The sequence below is a fragment of the Montipora capricornis genome, chromosome 13, assembly GCF_036669925.1.
Source record: "Montipora capricornis isolate CH-2021 chromosome 13, ASM3666992v2, whole genome shotgun sequence".
NCBI lineage: Eukaryota > Metazoa > Cnidaria > Anthozoa > Scleractinia > Acroporidae > Montipora > Montipora capricornis.
Window position 1 is genome coordinate 36987877 of NC_090895.1, and position 24790 is coordinate 37012666.

The 24790-nt window shown below is 39.4% G+C and overlaps 1 protein-coding gene and 1 long non-coding RNA gene across 4 annotated transcripts in view; one reads left to right on the top strand and one right to left on the bottom strand.

Moving 5' to 3' along the window:
• LOC138030300 (uncharacterized) overlaps positions 1-24790 on the bottom strand; it is a 46691-nt gene that overhangs the window by 7619 nt on the left and 14282 nt on the right. The gene's annotated exons all lie outside the window — the stretch shown is intronic.
• LOC138030298 (uncharacterized) overlaps positions 1-24790 on the top strand; it is a 34535-nt gene that overhangs the window by 2339 nt on the left and 7406 nt on the right. Inside the window, exons 1-15 of one of the 2 annotated variants that reach the window (XM_068878202.1) lie at positions 2137-2408; positions 9660-9746; positions 10360-10764; positions 12053-12307; positions 12791-13066; positions 13231-13515; positions 14989-15270; positions 15970-16254; positions 16747-17052; positions 17450-17494; positions 17757-17816; positions 18884-19027; positions 20241-20301; positions 22159-22210; positions 22765-23278. In XM_068878202.1, the coding sequence (XP_068734303.1) occupies positions 9677-9746; positions 10360-10764; positions 12053-12307; positions 12791-13066; positions 13231-13515; positions 14989-15270; positions 15970-16254; positions 16747-17052; positions 17450-17494; positions 17757-17816; positions 18884-19027; positions 20241-20301; positions 22159-22210; positions 22765-23278 (3040 nt within the window). In that variant the 5' untranslated portion in view covers positions 2137-2408; positions 9660-9676. Of the gene's footprint in view, positions 1-2136; positions 2409-9659; positions 9747-10359; positions 10765-12052; positions 12308-12790; positions 13067-13230; positions 13516-14988; positions 15271-15969; positions 16255-16746; positions 17053-17449; positions 17495-17756; positions 17817-18883; positions 19028-20240; positions 20302-22158; positions 22211-22764; positions 23279-24790 lie in introns of those variants that run through there. The other variant, XM_068878204.1, reaches the window with a different exon arrangement.

Below are 24790 nucleotides of genomic sequence, written 5' to 3' on the forward strand. Positions count from 1 at the left end.
ATCGGCTTGGAGATTTAGATTCCTTTCTCTCCAGTGTTTACAAATCTCAAAATAAAGTTTTGATTTAAAGCTGATGGATACAGTTAAGGCTGCTAAAATCGGTCTGATTTGTCAGCTTGGGGTGGATTAGGAGGCGTTTTAGGGGGAGTCGTCAACATTTAAATGGCTTATTTGGGAATCTGGATTTCCGTTCGAGTCTAGGAATATCGATCTCATTTCCCCTCATGAAACATTTCGTCTCGAAAAGTGACATACAGACGAAACAAAATGTGCCAATTTTGTTCCCTTAGTAAGTTTTCGTAATTTGCGCCATCCTTACGCCTGATCTTTAAGGAATGACACCGCTTAATTTTGTAACCCTAAAAGAGTAAAATACAGACCGCAACAGTAATCTGACACTACGTAAGGCTTAACAATTAGATACAGGGATCGGGGAACTTTAGGCCATGCAATCACCATTAAGGTCTCCCAGATTAGGTTGAAATAGAGTATCCAATAAGAAGCAATAAGCTTTCGTATGTGTACTGAGAAATTCGCAATGGAACAGAAGGCCAGTCAGTCCCATAGTGTTCCAATACATATTATGTAGCTTTGCGTTGAAGACAAAAAACGCGGTTCTCGAGCTTCCGTGTTTGGTGTTCCACGTCCGGCCTACTGGCTGAGATAGTGATTTTTGATTTCTGCCAATACTTATGCGAAATTAAGAACTGGTTTTGATAGGAGGCGCGAGTTCAAGCGCAAGCGCAAGAAACACACGCAAGCCACGAAGCGCCTCGATCTTGAATAGTACCTTCTGTTTTTAGAACAAACGACACCACGAAGCTTGTGGTTATGCCTAAGTCACCATTCAGTTGTGAACAAGGACGAGTAACCATACGGTACACCACTTGGCAAACTACACGTATTAGGTTTCATTTGAAGAAATCAGCTATCAATGCTACCAATGCTGTTATCTAACTCAAACTCTTAAAATGTCCATGATGAATGTCAAAATGTTGTACACCATTGCACAGCTAGATGCCACAGGGCTTTTGACTTGATTTCAACTTGAAAGGACATTATCATTGTCTTCGTTGAGAGACCAGTTCGGGTGCAACTGAGTTGAGAGAGCAAAAGCTTGACTCAAACTTTCGCAAAAAGCCTCATTTACAATTGATCAATTTGAATTTCAGAGGACAGCTTGTTTAGCGTCTTCCATAACAAAGGATGACCGAAGAAAGTACCGGTTTTACTCTATTTTAGGTCTCCCTGCAATTCACACAAAGCGCAATGCAACCGGTATTAAAATGAGATCCTGTCATAGCTTATCTCTTCATCTTAACCAGGCTACAGAAAAACAAATATATTGCCAGAGTCTCGTTTAAGGCGTACACGTCTGTGGTTAAAAACGTTAAGAATAAATGTGTAAAACGCTGTTCACTGGGGCTGATCAGATGGGCGTTGTTCGAGTCTTTTCCGCATCTACCGAGGTTACGATTTTCGCAAATGGTATGTTGAGAACTTTAACAACACATATCCTACAAAAATTGTAAAGAACGACGCACTCAAATTCCCACACCCAAACAGAAAATACTGACATTTGCATTCTTTTCTTATATCTGAAAAGTTAACACGAAATTGAAAAATTACGCAAACTTATCCTAAGCACCCTTTCGGCAATCTTAAAGATTCGACTTCTGATGAAAATCAAAATTTGGGTAATAGTTTTGACCACGTTTGAAACCGTTATGGAATTTTGGAAAGGAAACGACTTTCCTTTGTATTTCTTTTTTTTGTCTTTTCGACGGAGGAATGCAAAGCGTACCGTACACGTCAGAATGTCACGGTATATCAAATGACAAAAATGACGTTGTAAACTCTTGAGAAAATAGTGCGTCCTGTTCATCTCCGAGGACGTTTGCTCGGGACATCATTGAAAGAAACTTTCCATTTACAATGTTAAGCTTATTCACCTTTCGGAAACGGATTTTCGTAGACCGAGATTTGCTCGTCACATGACTTTTACGTCATTATGTTATGACAATCTTAAATGTTTTTGTTCGCTCTTGTAAACACCAAGTCGACTCTTGAAAATCATCAAGGTTAGGGGGCCTGGAATACTGCCAATGAGAAGCGAGCAATCAGAGATAATGCGGCAATCAAGTCAGACCAGTTTCTTGATTCCATTTGCCCATCCCCCTTACACACCCGCAGAGCACAAAATCCCTCGCACGCCGTTGCGGCAAGAACACGCGAAACTCCGTCCTCGTCAATTTGTGGCCGTTCGAATACTAGAGCCCTCTTTGGTCTTTTGTTAAGCACCAGGTCCAAGTAAGCGAACACTGCACTGAACGCGGACTGCTAAAAAACTATTTGTGATTTAAGAGCTACAATTTCTTTGCTCTTGGAAAGTGCAAGATTTATCCAAGGTGAGATGTCTTGTTATCTATATTTTTGCTAGCGAAAGAGACCTTTATTCAGTCTTTGGTATTTTTACTACTTCTAGATAAGTAGACAAAGCAATGCGGTTTAGCAATTGAAACGCTTCCAGACCCACACGCAAGGAAAAAATATCATGACCTTTGTTGTGGTTGTCTCATCAAAATACATTCGAGAGAACATCAAGATCTCGCAAATTACAACTTCACTTTCAAAACCCCACCAAGGGCCACTAGATACTAACACGTGTTTCTATTCTCTATGCTTTAAGAGTCTTCAAAATAGCTTGCACATTCCGGTATGCGTGTTCGTTCATGGCCGATCGCGTTACAATAAACACTTAGACAAACCGTAGGGGTTGAGATCACGCTTGGAGATTATCTTTCTCTTTGTTCATCCAGAAATTTCGCTGTATGGCGCAGTCGGTATTATAAAAGTGATTTGTCCTGTATTTGACCTTGACTTGCTTCACTTAAACAGACTGACAGCCGAGCTAGAGTTGTACTAACTACCGCTCGAGACGAAAGAAAACTCGTGTTCTACCACACCGAGTTTCGAGCCACTAAAACGGAAGGATTGATTTTCATGGCGCGCCAGTTGATACAATATTACGTCTACTCCGTCAGGTTCCAACCAGCGTCGACATGAAATGTAAGAGCACCAAAACAGGATCATTTCTTTGTACGCGCATTCTGTGGCTTATTAGGTAGTGACCCTTGGCATACCGGTGATGACGCTGGGCCGAAAAGCGGGAAAACTGATAGAATTTCGCACACTTACGTTACTCCGTTAGAGATAATATCACATTGAACTGAACGACTTCGAAGTAGGAAAGATTAAAGAGAAGCTTATTACTAGGAAATACCGGAACAACATAAAGAGCTAAAAAAATAAACAAATTTCTGTATCTCCCAGGTGGTTAGCATCACACGATTTTGGCTAAGAAAAGGAAAACCGATAGGAGCGAATGAGTTACACAGGACGCAGACAAGAAAACCGCAATCGACGATTCGAGTGTTTGAACCACAGATTAAACTGACATAAGAGAGTTTGGAATCGTTTTTTGGCAAGTTTTCTCCTAGTTAGATAATTAACTGTCGACGGGATGGTAGTCCAATAGTTTCCAAAACCATAATTGGTATAATTTACCTCGTAAAATTCGAAATTGGAAAATTTCAGAATGAGTGCATGTAAAGCTTGGATGAAACCACCACCCATTAATTTCCCTTTAGAACGTTTTCATTGAAGTTTGAGAATATGGGTGAAATCCAAAAGTTGGACCGGTCAAATGACAGCCACGATGCAGTACTCTCCAGTGGTGCTGCTTTTTAGGTTAGGGCACGGTTGATTTTAACGCGGGAATCTGCTTTTTTCAGTCTTGAAATTATTCAGTACGACCATTTAAATGAAAGAGACTTACCAGTGCTATGTTTCTGTTTATTTAAGACTTCCATGATTTTTCTTTTTTTTAATCTTGTCTTAAACCGCATGGTGTTATCATTCAGCTCAAGGCATGATCATCCATGTATAAATTCCTATTGTGGTTTTTCAGTACCACGATTGTGGGTGTGGTTCTTCCTTTTGCGTTGTAATGTGTAACCATTCAAATTAACGCTATTACGCAGCACTTTATGCACAATGCTTTTCACTTTTCAACTCGGCGGCTACTACTTTGACAGCTATCTAGTTACACATGACGAAATCATTCTGGCAGGTCTACATTTTTTCTGACTCCAAACTAAGACACAAAGATCCCCAAAGGCCTCCAACAAATTTACTATAAGAAAGGTCGATTTGTGAGTTTTGATTCACTTCTTCGTAGTATTTGTATTCATTTCTAGAGGGTAAAGGTCTCCCGGTCAAAGGGAGCAAATTTCTGCGGGCCTATTTGAATTTGTATCTCCTCCAATGTCAGCAATTTTACACCATCTTCGAGATAAGAGCGGGATACGTAAAGTAAGTTCACTGTTGCATAAGATGAAACTCAAAAACTCAAGTGGATTACAAAAATAGAAGGAATTAGACACGCTATCGCAAAAATTGAAAAAGAAATGGTGATATAAATTCTCCCAAATCGATTTGCCCGCTTAGATTAATGGAAGGTGACCCAGAGTTCTTAAATTAAACAAATATGAGAATGCTTTGAAAATCAATACACTGTCTTGACTCCCGCCCCACATAAAAAAAGGAAGAACACGATAAAGTTGAATAGGGCTTCTTTCATTGCCTTAGTAAAGTAGCTGTTCAAACTTTAGGGACTCGACGTCTCTCTCATAGCATCCAAGCATTCACAAATCATCACTTTCCCACTTCCGAGTGGTTTGAAAATTTAAGGATATGACTAAGCAATATGGGTGACCCGGCTCACGTGGATCTTAACGTAATCTTTAAAAGAATTATGATTTGGACTATGAAAACTGAACTCCAGAACTAGCGAATAACCTATCCCTGGCCGACAATGAAAACTGGATGAAACATCGCTCATGATGTATCGTAGTTTCCTACAGGGCGGTCTATCCCGGCAATAGTAAATCGTTCATTAAGACGCATCGAGCTTCTAGAGTTTCCGGATTGCGTGTCCAACCCCCATTCTAGACAAAACTGATTTACAAAAAGATATGAGATCAACGGATCGACCTGCAAAACTAATCTAACAACTCTTGCATGAAAGCATGTTTAAGTATTTTGAGTATGGCTAGGCTTGCTTAAAAAGGAGGTAAGATAGGATTCTTTCGTGCTCTTTGCTTTATTTGATGACAGTTTGTTTCCGTTGAGAGGCTTGGATTTCCCTTGCTTCGCGCCAATACTTTGAAAGTACGTGCAAATGTCTTAACCAAGATTTGGCCGAAATCCTCGAAAAAGACACTGCACTGGAGGAATAGCTGCTGACATTCACTTAGCGACATCTCCATTGAAAAAAATAAGGTTACAAACTGATAGAAATAACACTACATGTTATCCGAGAATAAAAAGCTTCAGCTCCACAATCTAAATAGTTTTCCAAAACAAACTGAATAACAGTCAAACACTTCATGCAGACTCTAAAATTAGTCCTACACAAAAAAGGCGCAGAAACTTAAGAGAAAGGTGTAGTAAATTAAGAGGTTTATGTTATTTTGTCTTCTCTCCAAAACAAACATCGTTTATGGCTGAAACTGGTAATGTAGATATCACGCGTGCATGAAGTGACTGTGAATGTTCGATATCATGTTGGTCATCGAATAATATTTGAAGTCTCTTTGATTCACTGCTTAAAAAAGCTCACTTCAATCTGCTACCCATGATCATAATCTAACTTAGATATATATGTCAAATACAGTGATCGCAGGAGGGCCATTTTAAGAGGTAGGGATAAAACAAATTGGATACTGAGACAAACAAGCACTCAAAGTTTCCGTTTCCCTATTTATCATGCATGGAAGGCTATAGCCACCCAAACCCCTCCTCTACGCGATCGTAGAAGCGCCACTGTAATTACACGTTCTTATTGGCTGTTCACATCGAGGATAAATAGTAATGCCAGGCTAAATTAAGAATAAAATACAACCAGCGGAGATAAACATTTTTTAAAAATGCATTTTTATATTAACTCGTTTTCATATTAACTTGACGTTTGCTATGCTTGTCTACAAACATTCTCAAAAGTAACCGTTACATTTTCAAAGTTTTCTTATATACAAAATAAAGATATCTGGGTATTATATTGAAAAAAGTTCTTAAAATAACCAGAAAGCATTGACAGTGGTTGATTGTTACTAATATAGTAACAACTTCTCACTACCAACGTCGAATTCATAGAGGGCTTCAGACATTACCCAAGAGCTAGAAAAATGCATTAAAAATAAATGTTTATTTTCACTGTTTGTATTTTATTCTTAATTAACCTACGATGGCCGAAGAGCAACAGTTTATACAATGCCAGGCTACCTTGTATCCACTAATGCGTCTGAACATCACAACACACGAGTACGAAAAGTGACATGCTGGAGTGTATATAGGTAACACGCGAAGAACATCAAGAAAGTTATGTAAAAAACCTTGATTAGCTGAAATAACAGCCAAAACAACTGCAAGTATCTAAAAATAGGCACGCATTGCGTACGTGTGGTAGTGCAGTAACACAGCGCTTTATTCCTTATTGTCAAATGAGCTGTGTTTTGTCTTCCAGGAGATTCAAGTTGTCTTTGGGTAATATATAGCTCTAATAGTAAACGATATTGTTTTGCTACCGTGTATCATTATAGTGCCATGGTAGATGTCTTAGGTAAATAGCCCCCTGAGAAGACATGTTGGTTACTAGCAAAATACTAAACCCAGATATATTGAAGAAAATAAAAGGGAATCGAGAAACATTGGCTTCGAGGGTGACATGTTCATCATTTTCAAGTTCCCTTACAACTTCTTTCTTACACAAGTTTAAGCGTGCGCTCTGAGATTCTGACAGATTCTTACAGCTACATGTTCACTAAGGTTCCCTGTCCGGTGGGGTTAGTATCTGGATGGGTGACCTCAAAAATACATACCACTTACCAAAAGAAACATAAGACTGAAAATTCTATTATAACGCTCAAAAATGCGAACTAAGCAAGGTACAGATTTTGTTAGCCTTCTTTATGCGAAACAAATATTGATGCAAAAGTAAATAAATATTGATACACAGCAGGAGCCCATGAGTAGGAGCCTCCATATGCACTATATCCTTGAGTCAACCTTTGCCCGTATCTTTCTATTTTTTAGAACCAACCCTTCAGCAGGAGATTGACATTTACATTAATTTACATCAATTCGCACAATTTGCGTACATTGTTTTTGCTATTTTTGTCTTCGTTAGACATTGAATTTATTCTGATTGGCTATTTTAAACAGCGCGTGCAGTGCCAAACAACTCGTGGCGTTCTAAAAGTAGAAATATACGAGCAAAGGTTGACTCATAGGGCTTGTATGGGGGAGGCAAGCTCCTACTGATGGGCTCCTGTACACAGTTTTTAGGAAGAGCAGAAGGAAGTTTTCAGGACGGTCAATCGAGAATAAAATATTTTGCCATCAGCAATAAAATTTGCGACATGAAAACAACACTAGTTTTGAACCGCGAATATAAGAAGCTACGATCAGCGAAAAACATACAGGCGATTTTTGCTACGTTCAATTTTTTGATTGTCCTTCGGCTGCACAAGTAAATCACAAAATCGAAAGTGACATCGAATTCAGCGGGTGCCGTGATGAAGTTAACTTGCTTGTTTACTTGCGAAACAAATGATACATGTGTCAAAATGATTGCAAGATACCGGGTTTTTGTTTTTGTTAATTCGGTTTCTTTTTTCTTTCAAGTGTTATAAAGTTTGACAAGAAATGTGCGAATTCACAAATTTACTCTCCTAGACGAGGTTATTTGTCACCAGGTAATTCCATCGTTTTGGAAATAGATGCTGCTTTATTATTTATCAGCGTCACAAATTCTTGCCGATTTTGGGGTTCATTTTGTTGAAACTCAAGCACGCTTGCAACAGACCTTCGTGACTTATGCACGCTCTGCGGGCCTATTGGCACCACGGTCACTCTTACACTCCACACAACCCGGTGACATAGTGCGAAGTGCAATGAAGTGCACTACCACAAAAACGTAACTTGTAACTATGAGTTTATAAGATAAAAAGGCGGATTTGATGGAAAAAAGAAAAGGAACTACACCTAAAGCACATTAAGCTGACTTTTTTTGTCATATTTTCTTTCTTTCAAACTTTATTTCAACAAACTTTATTTCAAATATCTAACATCTCCTTCATTAAAAAGCACCTTGTTTGGCTTCGACTAATCTCCTTCATTAACAAGCATCTTGTTTGGCTTCAACTAATTTCTTGCCTTTTAGGCACCAACAAATAGCAACTAAAGACGAAAGAGTAAGAAAATTCTCATGTCTTACATATTAAGCAGCAGTCTGCCATGTGCTGTATAACAACTCCGTTTAGAATCGGAAAGGTCGGATTTTCAAGTCAAAAAAAACTCTTGACAGTCATCACAAATAAGCAAGCATAGTAAATCAAAACAATCTGAGATTTCAGTGACATGACTATTTCCTATACAGAATGAGATGATGAACTTGGACGTTGTCAATGTGACACCTTTAGCATTCTCTCTCAAAGTCCACTCCCACCCGCAAGTGAGGCTTTTAACTGTCAAGTCTTTAAGTGGAAAAATCAATTTTGGACACTATTAGGAATTTTAAGCTCATAGTACACAGTATTTCACCTTTTTACATCTCATGCTTTGTGTTTCTACCAAAATCCACTGAAAATATCATGTTTGCTTTTTGTGCCACTGATTTAAACAGCACTAAAACGATTAAAAGGATATTTTTTCTTACAATAAAGGAAACGAATTATCATCCCAAGAAAACGTTATAAACAAGGACGTTCGTTTTAAAGAAGCCCTTCTTATGTCTTTTTCCATTTTCATGACGGCAAACTGGATTTGTTTCTTTTCTCTTTAACCCGTTTTTTAAAGCGACCCACCAAATGCGGATTTAAGTATAAACTACTTTGGGTTTTTAAGCAACTCTGACAAAAGCCAATGAACAAATACTTTTCTGTGAGGTTCTTCATTTTGCTGCGATTTTATTATTTGGTTTGTAAGGAAACCCAAATGAAAGAAACAACGAAAGCATGAATTAAATTAAATGAATGAAAGAAACGGGAGGCAATATTATCGCAATCCTCGCAGCATTGTTAAACCCGAAAGGAATTCTTGAAACCGAGCCAGTTTCCATTATAATCAAATGTTGTTCTTATTCCGCATTCTCCCGGGAACTAATCGGTTTAACGAATCATTCCTTGAGAGGAAGAATGTGTTTTGACTTCACCGGCTCGATTACTGCGACTATGCACAGTCGATGAAGTCTTCTGCTTACGCTAGGCGATCATTTTGCAGCCAGTTGACCTTGTCGTATGATGGAGTCTAGCATTAAAGCAGTCAGAACGTCAGAATGTACATCTCATTTCACAAAATGAAAAGTACTTTTACTTCTTGGCCAGAATGCGATTTACATGATCCTAATCTTGTGAGTAACCTTCGACCCTTTGCCTTTGTAAGGTTCTTAATCAGTACGATGGATTCAATTAACTTTTCATCAGTAGTATGTTGATAAGTGAAGGTTGTCAATGTCGAAGGATTTGTTTGCAATGGGTTCCATTGTTACACGAAACAACAGGAAACTAATTAAAGCTGTCTCCTCTCTTCTGTTAAAGCGTGGCCAAGAAGAAAGATGGCGATTCCAAGAGTGACGGTAGCTATTGCATTGTGTTATCTGCTCTTTCCCACACTGTCTGCAGAAGGTAAGTTAAGCGTTAGTTTTTAACTGTCAACTTTCATTGCTTGATCATAAGTGGAGAGGAAGTAAGAGAATCGACTTCTATCCTCAGCCGGACATTAACGTCAATGGTGTTGTCATTTGTCTCCCCAGAGTTCCGCATTTTTGCAAAATACGGTGCAACTCCGATTTAACAAAGGGCCTAGAGACCGTGAAACTTCCTCTTAGTTTCGATGTATCGAGATCCTTTTCCCATACATCTAATAGTAATTTACCAGTGACCTTTCGATTGTCCATAGGGGTAAAGTAAGAGGTGATCGACATAGATACCACAGGGATTAAGCAAATAGAAGGCAAACGACCATACAGAACATTTTTGGAAACATTCCCGACACCGAATTCCTGGCGATATTATTCGAGAACACTATTTTTGATCAAATTATTGTCGAGTTCATTTAACCATAAAAGCGTTTCATACTGTGATCCCGCAGTCTTCCTATGTTGCGCAAACGAAGGCTGTAGTACGAAAAAAATCTACTTCAGTTAGGTCACAGGTGACATTTTCTCGCCAATTGTAAGTCTACCAATAATGCGTACGATGTTTTCAATTCTCAGTTCTATTTCCTTGCATGTTTCAGGATATGCTGCGGGAACAAAATTTACAGGGACACCTCGTCCAAATTTGTATGCAGTACCTGGTAGAGACGTTTATTTCCGATGGAAATTCTCATTTGCTAGTGTACAGGACAGAAGCGAGCTCGACTCAGTCATCTGGGGGCAGACAGATCACAAGCACAGAATATCAAACAAATACATGACAGTAGAAGTTTCGCACGTTGTGAAAGAGCATGTTAATTCTGCACTCACGCCAACACTAAGAGATAGGTTAGCCGTTTCTTTTGTGAACATCACCCAAAGCGAATGCAATGTGGAGTTCGTGTTAAAGAATGTTGACAAGGAGGACACAAAACGTACTTACGGCTGTACAGTACAACTACTTGACATGGACATGAGGCATGGTCCTATTCGCCTTACCATGGCAGGTAAGATTCAGTTCACAGATCAATTTCGTTAGTTTTTTACTCGTAAAAAGATACCTCTGCACCTTGTGACCAGCCCCGAATTAAGGTAAAGTTCCTTTTTTCATTTCGTTTTGTTGTATTTTATTCTAAAGTCAATGCAATTAGCTAAAAAAAGCTAATTGTTTATTTCCGCTGCAAATTCTCATTTGCAAATTCAAAGCACAGAGTCGACTTCCATGCAGTCATCTGGGGGTAGACAGATTATAACGACAGAATATTTAACAAATACACGACAGTTTGTCCAAATGAAACACATCGTGTTAATCCTTCACTCGATTCAAATCTAAAAGCAAGGTTAGACGTTTCTGTGAACACCACCCAAAGCAACGTGGACGTTTTAAAGAAGGTTGCCATCTCGGGCACACAACAACATACTTATGGCTATACAGACTTCGAAGAAGTCATCTGGGAGCAGACAGATAATAACGCCAGAAATTTTAACAAATACATGACAGTTTTCCCCGATGTGAAAGAGTACGTTAATCTTACACTCAATTCAAATCTAAAAGCAAGGTTAGACGTTTTCTGTGAACATCACCCAAAGCGAATGCAATGTGGAGTTTCGTGTTAAAGAAATTTATGTTATCATGTTGGACACACAACATACTTACGGATGTAAAATAAAAGTTGACGGCTACGACATTAGAGATGGTCCTATTGGCTATTGGCCTTACCATGGCAGAGAAGATTCTTTGTTAGGTTTTTTTATTCGTAATAAGGTACCTAAGCACACCCGAGGAATCCTTTTGACCTATCCCGACGGTTCTTTTTTTTATTTCATTTTGTTGTATTTTATTTTAATGCCAATACAATTGGCTAAAAAAGGCTAATGGCGAACTACAGAAGAAAAAGGACTTGCAAAAGCAAGTTTAAGTCAACAAAAAACAATAAAAATGGAAAAGAAATAAAATTTCAAGGTATGGGCCAATGTGAAAAGTGATTCGTTAAGTCATCTCAACGAACTCGTTAGTTACAAATCATACTGGAGTTACAATAATTATTATTTTCTTTGTCTGAATTAGAAAAAAATGAACTACTTTTAGAGTCCCAAAAACCATGTGAGACAAATTATTGGTAATGATCCTGTTAAACAACCCAGATTACAAACAAAAACACAAATACCCATGGCATCTCAAGGAATGAAACCTATGACCTCCAGCCACAGCTATTGCGATGGCGCTAGTCAAGCAAAGAGTTCCGGTAAATGGACTTTGAACTTAACAAAACGATTTCTCATTTCTGTTTTCAGCTTCGCCCCAAATAACTGGACGATCAAATTTCACCATAGACACCGACGAAGGCAATGACGTCACATTACCATGTAACGCAACTGGCGATCCTGTACCGTCCGTAGAGTGGACAAAGAATGGTAAAACGCTACAGTCCGAAAAGACGGCGCATCTGATTCGTAATATTCAACGCAGTGATGGTGGGAACTATGTCTGCACAGCAAAAAACTTGGCCGGATCTGTGTCTAGCAGTGTTTCTGTGAGAGTAGTAAGATGTAGGTACTTTCTTTTACCTGACATGCAATCTGTGGCCAGTGAGGGATTTTACATGAACCATAAAATGGACTATCCGTAAATCAGATCTTAGATGTCCACTCCTGAACAAAAAAAGAAATGAGACGCATCCGTACGAGCCATCATACAGTTTCCGAGCGAAGTCAGATCTACGGCGCTTGGGGCAATTCAGTGTTTCCATAGAAACCTCACGATACGGGAAATTCAAAGAGCACCCAAATTTGTCTCCACGCGATTTTCGAAAGGCAATGCGCATAGTTATGTCTAGGGAACATGCATAAGACAGAAAAAGCCCTTGAAAAAATGAAAAAATTACGAAAGATGAAAAAATGTTAGTGTCCCTTGCCGCGCCTATTCTGGATCAACCTATTTTTATCACACTTCTATATTTAGTTTGCACTAATCCTAGAAGGTTGCAAATAAGGCAACTGTAAAGGAAAAGTGACAGGTTTTTCTTATTTCAGATCGACCCGTCATTAACAAAACTGCTTCTTCACCTACTTTGGTGAAATCATGGTTAAATCATATAACAACTTTGAAGTGTGAAGTAGATGCCCTTCCTGCGGCAACTTTCGCCTGGTATAAAGACAATCGGCCAATCCAAGGCGGTGGGAGCATTGCGCATGACGTGAGCACATTCACGCTGACGCCAAAAACAAGGGACGACTTCGGTCGTTACTCCTGTCAAGTCACAAACACTAAAGGGACATCTTGGCACAATATCACGCTGGAACAACTTGGTAAGTTAAAAAATTACGTCATGATTAAAGCTCAATATATTTAGCAGATAGCCTGAAGAGATCATGATATGAAGTTGGGCGATTTGGATCAGTCACCAGCCTTGAATGCAAATCATCAACGAAACGGCGCAAATTGTAACTGATGCCTTTCCTGTATGTTTCAGTTCCACCGAGTCCTTCTGTATTCAACAAACTGGAACGAGAGATGCGGTCAATTACTACAACCTGGAATAGGTCGCGTAATGACGGAGGAAGTCCCATACTGGATCACAGAATAACATTACTGGACTGGAAAAACAACGTCAAGTATAATCAAAGTGGAATAAAGGAAAACAATTACACTATTTACAATTTGCACCAAAACAGAAACTACACCGTAGTTTTAGAAGCAAGGAATCTTATTGGATACAGCAAGCCTGCAAATGTCACTTTTTGGACGCTCAAAGCAGGTAATTAACCAATTTTATTATATAAACAGCAATGAAATACCAAGTGAGCTTTAGTGCGAAAACATGATATCTTCACACGTGAAGATAACATGTTATTTCACACGTAAAAAGATCACTGTTGCTATGGTTACATTTGAAAATTGCGCCTTTCGATGCCTTTCGTGTAATGATTTAGTATTTCATTGGTGTTTATATAATAAATAGAATATTACATGGCGGCTTGGAGATACGAAACTCGTGTGAAAAAAATTTCACTCGTTCGCTGCGCTCACTCGTGAAATATTCTTCAACACTCGAAGAGAAATTTCGTATCTCCGCGCGGCCATGTAATTCTCTATATTTGTAAACTAAAAGTCCGTTGATACACGCGTTCTCATACAATTCATCAATTTAGTCGTTTATTGTCTCGAGCGGTTTTTAATTCAAAATCAAAATTATTCCACGGGCCAATCAGAACAGACGTAAAACTTCAAATGAGCAAACCATCATAAACTCCAAGCAACTACATGAAGGCGGCTTGAAGTGCAATTGGCCTCATTATTGTCGGACAATCATTAGGCGGGAGATTTTTCAACCAGTCACAACGCTTAGCAATGCAAAACCGAACCAATCACGAAACTAATTCCGATACCCAAAAGACAGCTTCATATAAATTCAGCCGGTTCCTATCAGATCAAAGACAATTTACATGAAAACTACAAAATGTGCTTATAAGAAGGGAAAAGGGTAAGCACTTCGGGTCGGTTATTTGAAAAAGTTATAACACTGTAGGAACTAGTCATATTAAGTTGAAAAATTTGTTTCAACTTGCTCTTGCCTTCTCCACACTTAGTTCGATAATGAACAACCTCCAGGTGATCTGGTGACGTAATTTGGAGAACTGGGAAGAAAAGTTTTAACGCCGTAGCCCACAACCGCGCGCGGTCTTAGGTTTTGTTTCCAAATTTCCTGCAGTATTTCCATCGCCAAAACTCAACAGATCACTCCGTGTCTCCCACATCTCCTGTTACTGAATGAACATTCAAGTGGAAACCGCCGATATCTAACCTCGCCTCTGCAATGTTGAATTCGGAAATATTATTCAAGACCGCGCGCGGTTGTGGGATACGGCGTTAAAATTTTTCTCCCCAGTCCTCCGAATTACGTCACCAGATCACCTGGCTTGTATTATACCAGAATTGACAACTTGGAATGCATTCTTGCAAAGCACCGGCCCTTGATGTATACTAGTAACCTGATTGGACTCTTATCGACTTCTTGGCCGTTGGTTTAGCACTCAAAAACTCATGAAGACTGGTGTATTGCTAATGAAGGAACTAACCAACATCTATATCTTCCTCTAAAAGTATTTTCCACTATTACACTACGCAACATAACTACATTAATCCCTTGATGCATAGAACGTATTTGACCTGTTAAGAAATTGGTGTATTGCTAATCAACAACAACTGACCGACGTATATGCGTTTACAGATCCTGCAAGAGTACTCTCCATAAGAACACTACCAAGTTTACAAGGAGTTAACATCTCGTGGATTTCGACGAACGACAACACTGGAGTTGCGATACTGGATTATCGCATCATACTTGTGGACACCATTACTAAAAACCAACGGCAATTTGAGGGAATAAAAGAACCGACACTCTACGTTACAGGACTTCATCACAACAGAACATATAAAGTCTACGTTCAAGCAAGAAATGAAAATGAATATGGTAGATTTGAAGGCAAAAATTTTACAACACTTAAAGCAGGTTTGACCGACAAACTTCTTGTGTTACTTTTAAACACTCGTTTTAAATGAGTCAAGGGGGGTGGTTTCTGAAGACGCTGTTGTGCTAGTTGAAGGATCAAGCACTAAAATTTGCTAGTAACTGGCTTGCTAGACCGTATAGACCATCAGAAAAAGATTTGTTCTCTGCTTATTGCGTAGCCTTTGCAAGAGCATGCATTACACAACAAAGATTTAGCTGTAAATTGGACCATATCGTTTAGCTATTAGTTACGCAGACAAAAAGATATTCAACAATCATTACTTGAGCCTGTCAAGGATACGACTTCGCGGAGACAAAAGGAATACTCTAATTCTTTTTTCATAATCGAAGTCTGTTTTTTTGTCTATTTTGGCCGATGAAATTTCGAAGCGACATTCGCCGCGAAAACATATCATGTCAAACGTCTGTATTCAGTGAACCAATGGGTAAGCGACAAATTTGTTATCCGATGTCATAAATAGTTAATAGTCTAGAGTACTGGCTTTTTTCAGAAAACTTGAAAAAATTATACAAACTTGACCTTGAGTGAAAATAATTTCGAGTAAAATACGATGAGTACCTAGGGTTAAACATAAAAATCTAATAGACGTTTTATGGTTGACACATGATGAGAAAAATGAGCTTTTCGCTACCAGTCAGCTAGCGGTTTCGTATGTCAACGTCTTTTTTTACTTGTAGATCCTCCTGGTCCACCTAAAGTCAGAGCCTTCCCACTCATAATGGCGATGAGACTGGCTTGGAACTCGTCCCTTCAAGATATCCACAATATAGAAATACTGGGTTTCAGAATAATTATAACAGACGGTAACAGCTATCTGCAAGAGCATGCTGTAGTGGCAGGAACGTCTCTACTTGTTGTCCAAAACCTACAAAGGAACAAGACTTACAGTGTGGGGATACAAGCAAGAAACGAGGTTGGTTTTGGAGAAACAGCCAACATCACCGCGACAACTCTTTCAGCAGGTATGGGATTGTCATTGAAGTGCCCAGAAAAAAAATGGCAATATACTGATCATGCATCATGTGAGGTGCATATAACTGCATAGAGTGTCAAACGAGCACGAACAGCAATTCGCAACCCTAGCTATGGAGATCAATTGCGCAAATGTTCTTGCGGCTCTCAATGATTAATCTTCCTGGTTGGCTTAATGGTCGTCTTAAGCACCCAAGCTTCTCTTCTTCAAAACCAGCTGCATGCTTGAGAATTTGTGCTACTGAAGATAGAGTTTTCAATTGGCCAATCAAAACTGACGCAGATGATAACACTAGCAAGTCATGATTCAAAAGAAATGCTCGCAGCCAGCGCTGGACGTCACTTGCCCTTGAACTTGATTGGATGAAATCGTGTCGAAAGATTTTTGAGTTAATTACTGTCCATGTCACCTTAAAGCAATCGCGAAATTATAATTTGGCAAGTCTTTATATTTCAAAAAGTTGTTTTGTTGTTCTTAAAAGGTACACCTGACGCACCATCAATATCCAACCTCCATGTCGAGGGAAAAAAATGTACACTGCAGTGGACTAAACCCTGTGATGGTGAAAGTCCTATTGAGGCTTACACTGTATCAGTGTGGATGACACTGGCTTACAATGGCTCCTACCGCAAGACAAGACTGGGAAGCTGGAACACCACAAACACGAAATATGATCTGGTTTTAAAATGGAACCAGACCTACACAGTGGCTGTTTCCGCGTGGAACAGATATGGACGAAGCGCCTGTAGCTTGAAAAAGCAATTTAAAACTGATGACATTCCTCGAGGTAAAAAGTGTAGACATGATTTTCAGTTTATGTTTTTTCCAAGGGAAAGGATCAAATCAAAATTGCCTATGGATGGATTAGGGCTAGCAAAACTTCTTTCAAAATCGTAGGGTTTCGTGGTACCATACCGTGACGTAAATAATTCGACTCCCCTAAAGGAAATCGTTTCCTCTCCGTTTTCTTACTCCGTTTGTCTCTAAGGAATCCTTGTCCCTTATTTCCATCCATACAACGAAGTTTTATTTATAAGTCAGATCAACATGCTCCCATCAAGTGTGAATGGCACCGGTATTGGCGGGAGACGGCTTACTCGCTCTAAGAAAGCTACGTTTCCAAAAGTTATTGTGAAAAATGTTTTTAAATTAACACAATATCTTTAATTAAATGTCTTTTGTAGAAGTAAGATCGACAATGGGGACTAAAGTTCCATCGATATCAGAAGGTAAGCACTAAGAAATTGACACCAAAATGGCGTTAAATTGCGTAGTAACATTAAATCAAGCAAACATTTCTCAAAGTACGCATAAACACAATTCAACAATTTTCACCCCTGGAAACCAGCCCTTATTTCGACCTGTTGCTCCAAATATCCCCAATCCCATATTTAACTCCGGCCAATACAGAACACTTTTATGAACTTCCAGTAGACAAATAAATTGGTTATCGATAACATAAGCTTGACAAATATTCTTATTTTTCCTCAGGCACAAGTTCATTTAAAAATAAAGAAACCTCTTTGACGGGGAACCCAAGCATGAGTCAAGGTAAACATTTGTTTTGGTTCCACATAAACATGTTAAGAAAGATACTCCCCGGGAGTACAGCACAGTAAACCGCGAAATAACAAGGAAAACGGGATTTTTTTTTCCAAAAAACTGAGAGAGAACATGACATTTTTCGACGAAAACTATTATACCCTTAAAAGCCCCTCCTCTCTGGAGACTACGGAAACTTTCAAGGTGCACTGTTCTCAAAAGAACATGACTGAAATAGCGACACTTTAGTTTATATTTAGCTTCTGGAAAAACTGTTGGCAAGCGACGGAGGCGCACCGGGCGAAAACACCATGAACTATGAATAGCCAACGGTTGAATCCAGGGTGAAAACACACAGAAACCTTTCAATAATTCAATCGAAGAAAGCAAAAAACTGTTACTAGTTAAAGGCCCTCGTTCAACCGACAGACTTTTCGACCGTTTGTTAATAATAATAACAATAACAATAACAATAACAATCACAATCAAAATCACAATCACAATAACAATAACAATCACAATAACAATAACAATAACAATAACAATAACAATAACAATAACAATAACAATAACAATAACAATAACAATAACAATAACAATAACTTCATTCATTTAATTCAATGAAAGGGAAGGATACCAGAGGTTATCCCTATCGAGGGTATCCGCCCACAGCCGGATGTAGTTGACTGAGAGTCGATCGTAGCAATCTGATTGGATGAATTTCAGCTTTGGCGAAATTTCCATATATGAGAACTTTTCCACGGCTCGCAATGCCTGTAGGGTGAACGAGGGCCTTTAAATTTCAGCCTAAGTCGATGTGACAAAAGAAATTTAGCTCTTTATAAAGTGAAATACCGATTTCAACAAGTTTTAAGAAACCGAAAAATTTCGTCCGCATCAAAATTCTTTTCCATTCATTTTATTGTTAAAGGCCTAGTATCAGTTATTAAACGGCGGATTGAAGCTTCGTTAAGTCGCTTAGGGCTCCGCTGTCCACAACACTCAGTGGAAACGACCATATTAGAGTTTAAGCATTAATCAAACCTCACTCTTTTTTTATCCTTTGTTTTTACTAGTCCTTACGGAACAACCAAAGGGAGAAAAAGCGGGCCAAAACGAGACCAGAAACAGCTTCACCTATCTCCTTCCGGTTTGGATTGTTGTTATGTCCCTCGTTACTCCAGCAGTTTTGTTCATGTTTTGGAAAGCCATGCGAAAGAGTAAGTGAAGCATTCTGTCATTTAACTGAACAGCTTACTGCTTTTAATTTTGTCATTACTTCCCAACAAATGAGATGAAAAGCGAGACCTCGCCAACAGTCGATTGCAGAGAGGCCGTACAGAGGGGAAACTGATATCAAGAAAATTAATGTATCAAATCCACGTATTTGAACCGTGGAGAGAATCAAGTGAAGATATAGATCATCGCAGTTATGAATGTGGAAGGTTTAAGTCTGAACATTTCAGGCTTTCCTTTCGTTACTGCTCAAGTAAGGTTTACAACTGCGATGACCCACATCTTAACTTAGTCGCCTCTAGTAGAAAAACAACTCGTTCAGCGTCGCACTACCCGAAGCAATACACCAGGAAAGAGGAATACTTACAAGAATGCTTACAAGATTTGCATTGTGATAGCTTGAATGTTCGGTTCTTGAGAACATTGTAGCTGGTCGGACCATTAAGGTAAATCAAGCGATAGCCTTGATCCCAAAGGCGGCCGGTTTCTTGTGTACTAGTTGCTGTGGGGTTCGAAGCAACGTGGGAGGACTTTGTTTTTTTTCATAACACTAGTGCTGTCAAGTTACGAAAATCATGAGGCATACGCCTTATGCTTATAAAAACATGGTTTAATCAAACGAGATGAAAAAAGTGAATTGATCAACGTAGGAAAGACTTATGAGCTGACATTTCTGGTGTCAGCTTTTCGTCAGAAAGAATTATGATATGATTACAAACTCAGCTAGGCTTAGCTACATAATTCCCGAAAAATGGCCTAAAATCCAAAAAAAGCTCTAAAATTCTTTTTAAAATGTCTAAAATTCTCCAAAAATGCCCAAAAAACGTCCATTTTACGGTGAGAAGCCGCTGCTTGGATGCAATGTAGGGCCCCTTTTGATGAATAAGCGCTGAGATTTTAGTGTAGACTCTGATGGAAAACCGCTGATTTGTTCTGCTCTAGACACTGCTTTAGTATGCGAGCGGACAGAGCCCTCTCTTAGTCGGTACATAGTTAATGGAGGGAAGGAATACAAAAAGACGTTTTGTCAACGTTTTTGCCTGTGAAATGTTGTCAAAATGTCGGGTGAAAGTCCAAATTGCTCAAAAATTCTCGAGACTTTCTAAACCTCTTTTTGATGTCTAAAATTCCCCCCAAAATTCCAGAATTATGTAGCATAAAGCATAAACTCAGCCGTTTTTTTTTTTTTGCTTTCAGTTATACCTATACATTGCTATAAGAGGCGACCACGATCCCGAAGACCAAGGCAGTTTCACAAGTAAGTAGCATATCGAATGAGGGGATAAGTTCCTATGGAAACTGTAGTTCCTGCGTCGGCAAGGAGTGAAACACCAAAATTTGGCTTTTATGAAACGAGTTGATATTTGACAATTATTAAAAAGTGGATCATTGGATAATGCAATTCGAGAGTTTTGATTGGTTAAGCCATTATGGGTTATGAGCCATTATACCATGATCTACAAACACGACAAGCATATGCGTGATTTTTTGGGCCTTTTTATTTTTATTGTAGTCTTGTTTTCTATATTTTGGGGTCGTTTTTAATGAAACAATTATTCCACTCGCGCTTGTTGGATATGAGATGATCATAGCCAACTCGGCGCTACGCGCCTCGTTGGCTATGACCAGTCTCATATCCAACAAGCGCGAATGGAATAACACTGTTTTATTAAAGTCCCATTAAATTCTGAATGCTTTGACACTTGCAAATAAAAGCCAATCAGTTTTCACCTTGGCAACACTTGACACAGTCAGTTTCCATATTAGGTCATACGGTATATGAGCTGATTACCGAGATAGCGTGAACCAATCAGAAAGCTAGAAACGCATTACCCGAGGTCAGAAATTTAATAATTAACAATTATTCCACGAGCACGCGTTGGATATGAGAATACACCTTATTCCAAAATGGCCGCTGATTTATGCGGATAGAAATTGGCCCTTGTTGCCCCGTTCAAGAGAAAACATTCTTTTGATTTTTGAGCTCAAAAACAACTCACGAAGGGCTAATTTAAATACCAACAAAAGAATATTAAGATGGTAGCCATTTTGGAATACGGTGTATGATAGATAGCGCCTCGTTGGCTATAATCACCTCACATCCGACAAGCACGAGTGGAATAATTGTTTTAGTAAAACCGCCCACAAATTATGTATAAATTTTCCTTACGTTATTTTGTAAAAACAACAAAACTGATTTGTACAGTTACTGATATTTGTAGAGCATGGTATACCAGCTCATATACCATAATGGCTAAGCCAATCAAAACTCTAGGATTGTAGGAGGAGGCAGTGTGGCCCAGTGGTCAGGGCGCTGGCCTTGAGATCCGGAGATCCCGGGTTCAAGACCCGTTCTGACCACTCGTTGAATTTGATCCTGGTAGTCCCTGGTTCAACTTCCCATCTGCATTTGTAAAGGAAAGGAAAGGAAAGGAAAGTAACTTTATTTAAGTGTCTAGTTGTTCTAGCGCTGGAGCGCTAATTGGAGACACTGTAAATTGAAATGAACAATGAAAGTAAATCAAGTGAAATGTTGGTTAGGAGAGGAGAGGGGAAACCGGAGTGCCCGGAGAAAACCTCTCGGTGCAGAGTAAAGAACCAACAAACTCAACCCACATATGACGCCGAGTCCGGGAATCGAGCCCGGGCCACATTGGTGGGAGGCGAGTGCTCTCACCACTGCGCCATCCCTGCACCCAACTGGTGTGCCAACTGGTGTGCCTCCGGCCAGTTGGGATTCTTAACAGTTGTTGTTGTTCCGTTTCGTCGTTTTGTTGTGTTTCATTGGCTCTGAAAAGCCACTATGGGGAGCGGTCAATTAAGTATGTATTGTATTGTATGTAATGATCATAGTTTTTAATAATATAAATTAAGCACCATTAGAAAGACCGTTAGCCCTTCGTCTACTCGTGTGATAAGCCCAGTTTAATTAGTAGCATATCGAACAAACAAATAGGGCTATCAAAAGTATCAGTGATACTTGCACGGAGAGACATTTGGTTGTTACAATCAGCTTTTTCCCTGAAGTCTCTCACAAGCCTTCACTGTTTTAAATGCAAATACTTCTCAAATTCACACAAAATCAAATTTAATCCGCCTTTTATCATTTCTCTAGCAGAGACAGTGAATCCTCAACAACTACATTAGATGACGTCAAAGACGCAACGGTAACTACTTTGTTGTTATTGGTAAATGAACAGTTTTCAATTCAAAGCCCATAGATACGTTGACCAATCCCAACATACGAAGATAATGAAGTGAGCAAGTCATAACCCAAAGCAAGCGCGCAAGTCACGATTGGTATTGATTTCACTTCCGATTGGCTAAGAATATGGTGCTTGGTTTTTACCCTATCACGGAGAGAAAAATGCAAAACAACAACAACAACAACAAGAAAACGGGAAATCACCGAAACACGAAACAAGAACAAACTTTTGGTTCAAATTCGTGGACATAATCGAAAAACAAAATCATCTTTGTATGAGCACCTAGCTCATGTATCTCGACTGCGGGGTTACGTACATTCGTTTCTTGCCTTGGAAGGCGGTTTTATTCTCAGTGTCACATAACTTACCTATCACCTTTCACGTTGGCAAAAGTTGCAAAATAGCCCATAACAAAACCTCAGCAAAACTGAACAAGTCAGAGGATTCAGATTTTCATATGATTATTGACCTTACATTATGAAATTTAGCTTTACTATGTTTGCGTTGGTTCACAGGTGATAAATCACTACGAAACGATCACAGAGGTAGTGGAGATGCATTTTAACCACGGTTACACCAAAGACGAACAAAAGACTGTTGAAACTGGGCACCAAGACAAGCTTACTTCTCTTCCCGGATTTAATGTATACAATCATCTGTACGAGACACCAATAAATTCTGGTTTCCTCTCCAAACCAACACCACAGGAGATGAAATTCGTAGCCGGACAAGAACCACCACCCAAACCGGGATACAAAGAAATGGAGACTGGTCTTGGAATGTTGTCCAACAATGTTTACTCTCACCTTATTCACGGTGATTCGTTCGGCAAGAGACCTCCCGTGGTTCTTAATGACTATTCAACCATTCCATACGCCAAAAGTCGCTGGGAAATCTCACCAGAGAGGCTCAGGGTCCACAGGACCATAGGCCGTGGACACTTGGGACTTGTAAAGATGGGCCTCGCTTTAAATGTGACCAAGAAAGGAGGCTGGGTACCAGTAGCAGTTAAAACTTTACACGACAAAGGTAAGTTTGAACGCGTCCATAGAACTTCGCTTTTTTCCACTAGCTAATAGTTTCACGATTGCTCATTAAAAAACTACAGGGAATATACTATCAAAAAATCGAAAGTGCTATGTTTAGATTTCAACGGCTCTTACATCAAGGGGCTTAAGGAAGCACACCACCTTAAGGGCTACTGTCATGCTAAATTGACAGTTGAGCTCACACTGAGAAGATATGAAATATATTTAGGGCACAAAGAACTATTCGCATTTAATTTTTGGCGACTTTCTGAAGACACCGTCTCCAAACTTGAAATTTCAAGTTTCAATCCATTTCCATCCTCTCCATCCTTGGCTGCAAACAGCAAAGAATAGCTTCAGTGCACTTCAATGGTTATTAGCAACAAAACTACAGCATGAGGTGCATGAGGTTTTGGTCTTCATCGATGCAAAGACATCTTTTAGTGCTTTGAAGTTTGACTAAAATAGCGTTACACTGCCCCTTTAAATTGACCTAAGTTTTCTTTTAGTACAATTCACCACTGGAGGAAAAATAATAGAACTCCGTAACTCCGTAAAACCACTTTTCGTGTGTGATTTTATCAGAACCATCACGTATTTGTCAGTGACGATTTACTTTCGCCAAAACCAAAAAGCCCTACTTTTTGGGAAGTTCTTTGCAAAAAAACAACGTAGGCTATTAACTCTTAGGTGCTATGGTTCACTGAATTCAATATCCATTGTTTTCATGAACGGACCTCCACAATGTACGGAATTATGGGCTGGTAAAAGCAGTCAATTGTTAAGGGCGCTTTCCTTTTGAAAGAACTGGCTGGCCAGAGCAGTCAGTTTGCGAAGAAAATGCAACAATTCGAAGGAAGAGTTGGATAATCCCTCGCATTCTTCTGGAGGAGAGTGAATCCTTCCAAATTCCTGGTCTGGGCCGATCAGATCTGTTAATGGAAAGCGTTCTAAGCGTAGAATCATGACTTATCACGCACTTCAACTACTTCGAAATTGAGGCTCACCACACAACTAAGCACACCGTGCGAGTATAGCCTCTCTAAAACTCGCCAGAGGGCGAACAAGAGAGGCTCTGCAGAAATCTTTTCAAGTCTTTTAAGTCGCCGCAGCCCAAGTTTCTGGGCTAATCACTCCGGTCAAACCGGTTTAGGAAGCGCAAGCATCATATTTTTTGACAAGGCGAAGGTAAAAATGGAAACTACGAAAATCAATATGGCGTCTAGGAGTGCGATCGAGACTTGGCCAAGCAACGGCACTTGAGGCTCACCACACAACTAAGCACACCGTGCGAGTATAGCCTCTCTAAAACTCGCCAGAGGGCGAACAAGAGAGGCTCTGCAGAAATCTTTTCAAGTCTTTTAAGTCACCGCAGCCCAAGTTTCTGGGCTAATCACTCCGGTCAAACCGGTTTAGGAAGCGCAAGCGTCATATTTTTGACAAGGCGAAGGTAAAAATGGAAACTACGAAAATCAATATGGACTCAATATGGCGTCTAGGAGTGCGATCGAGA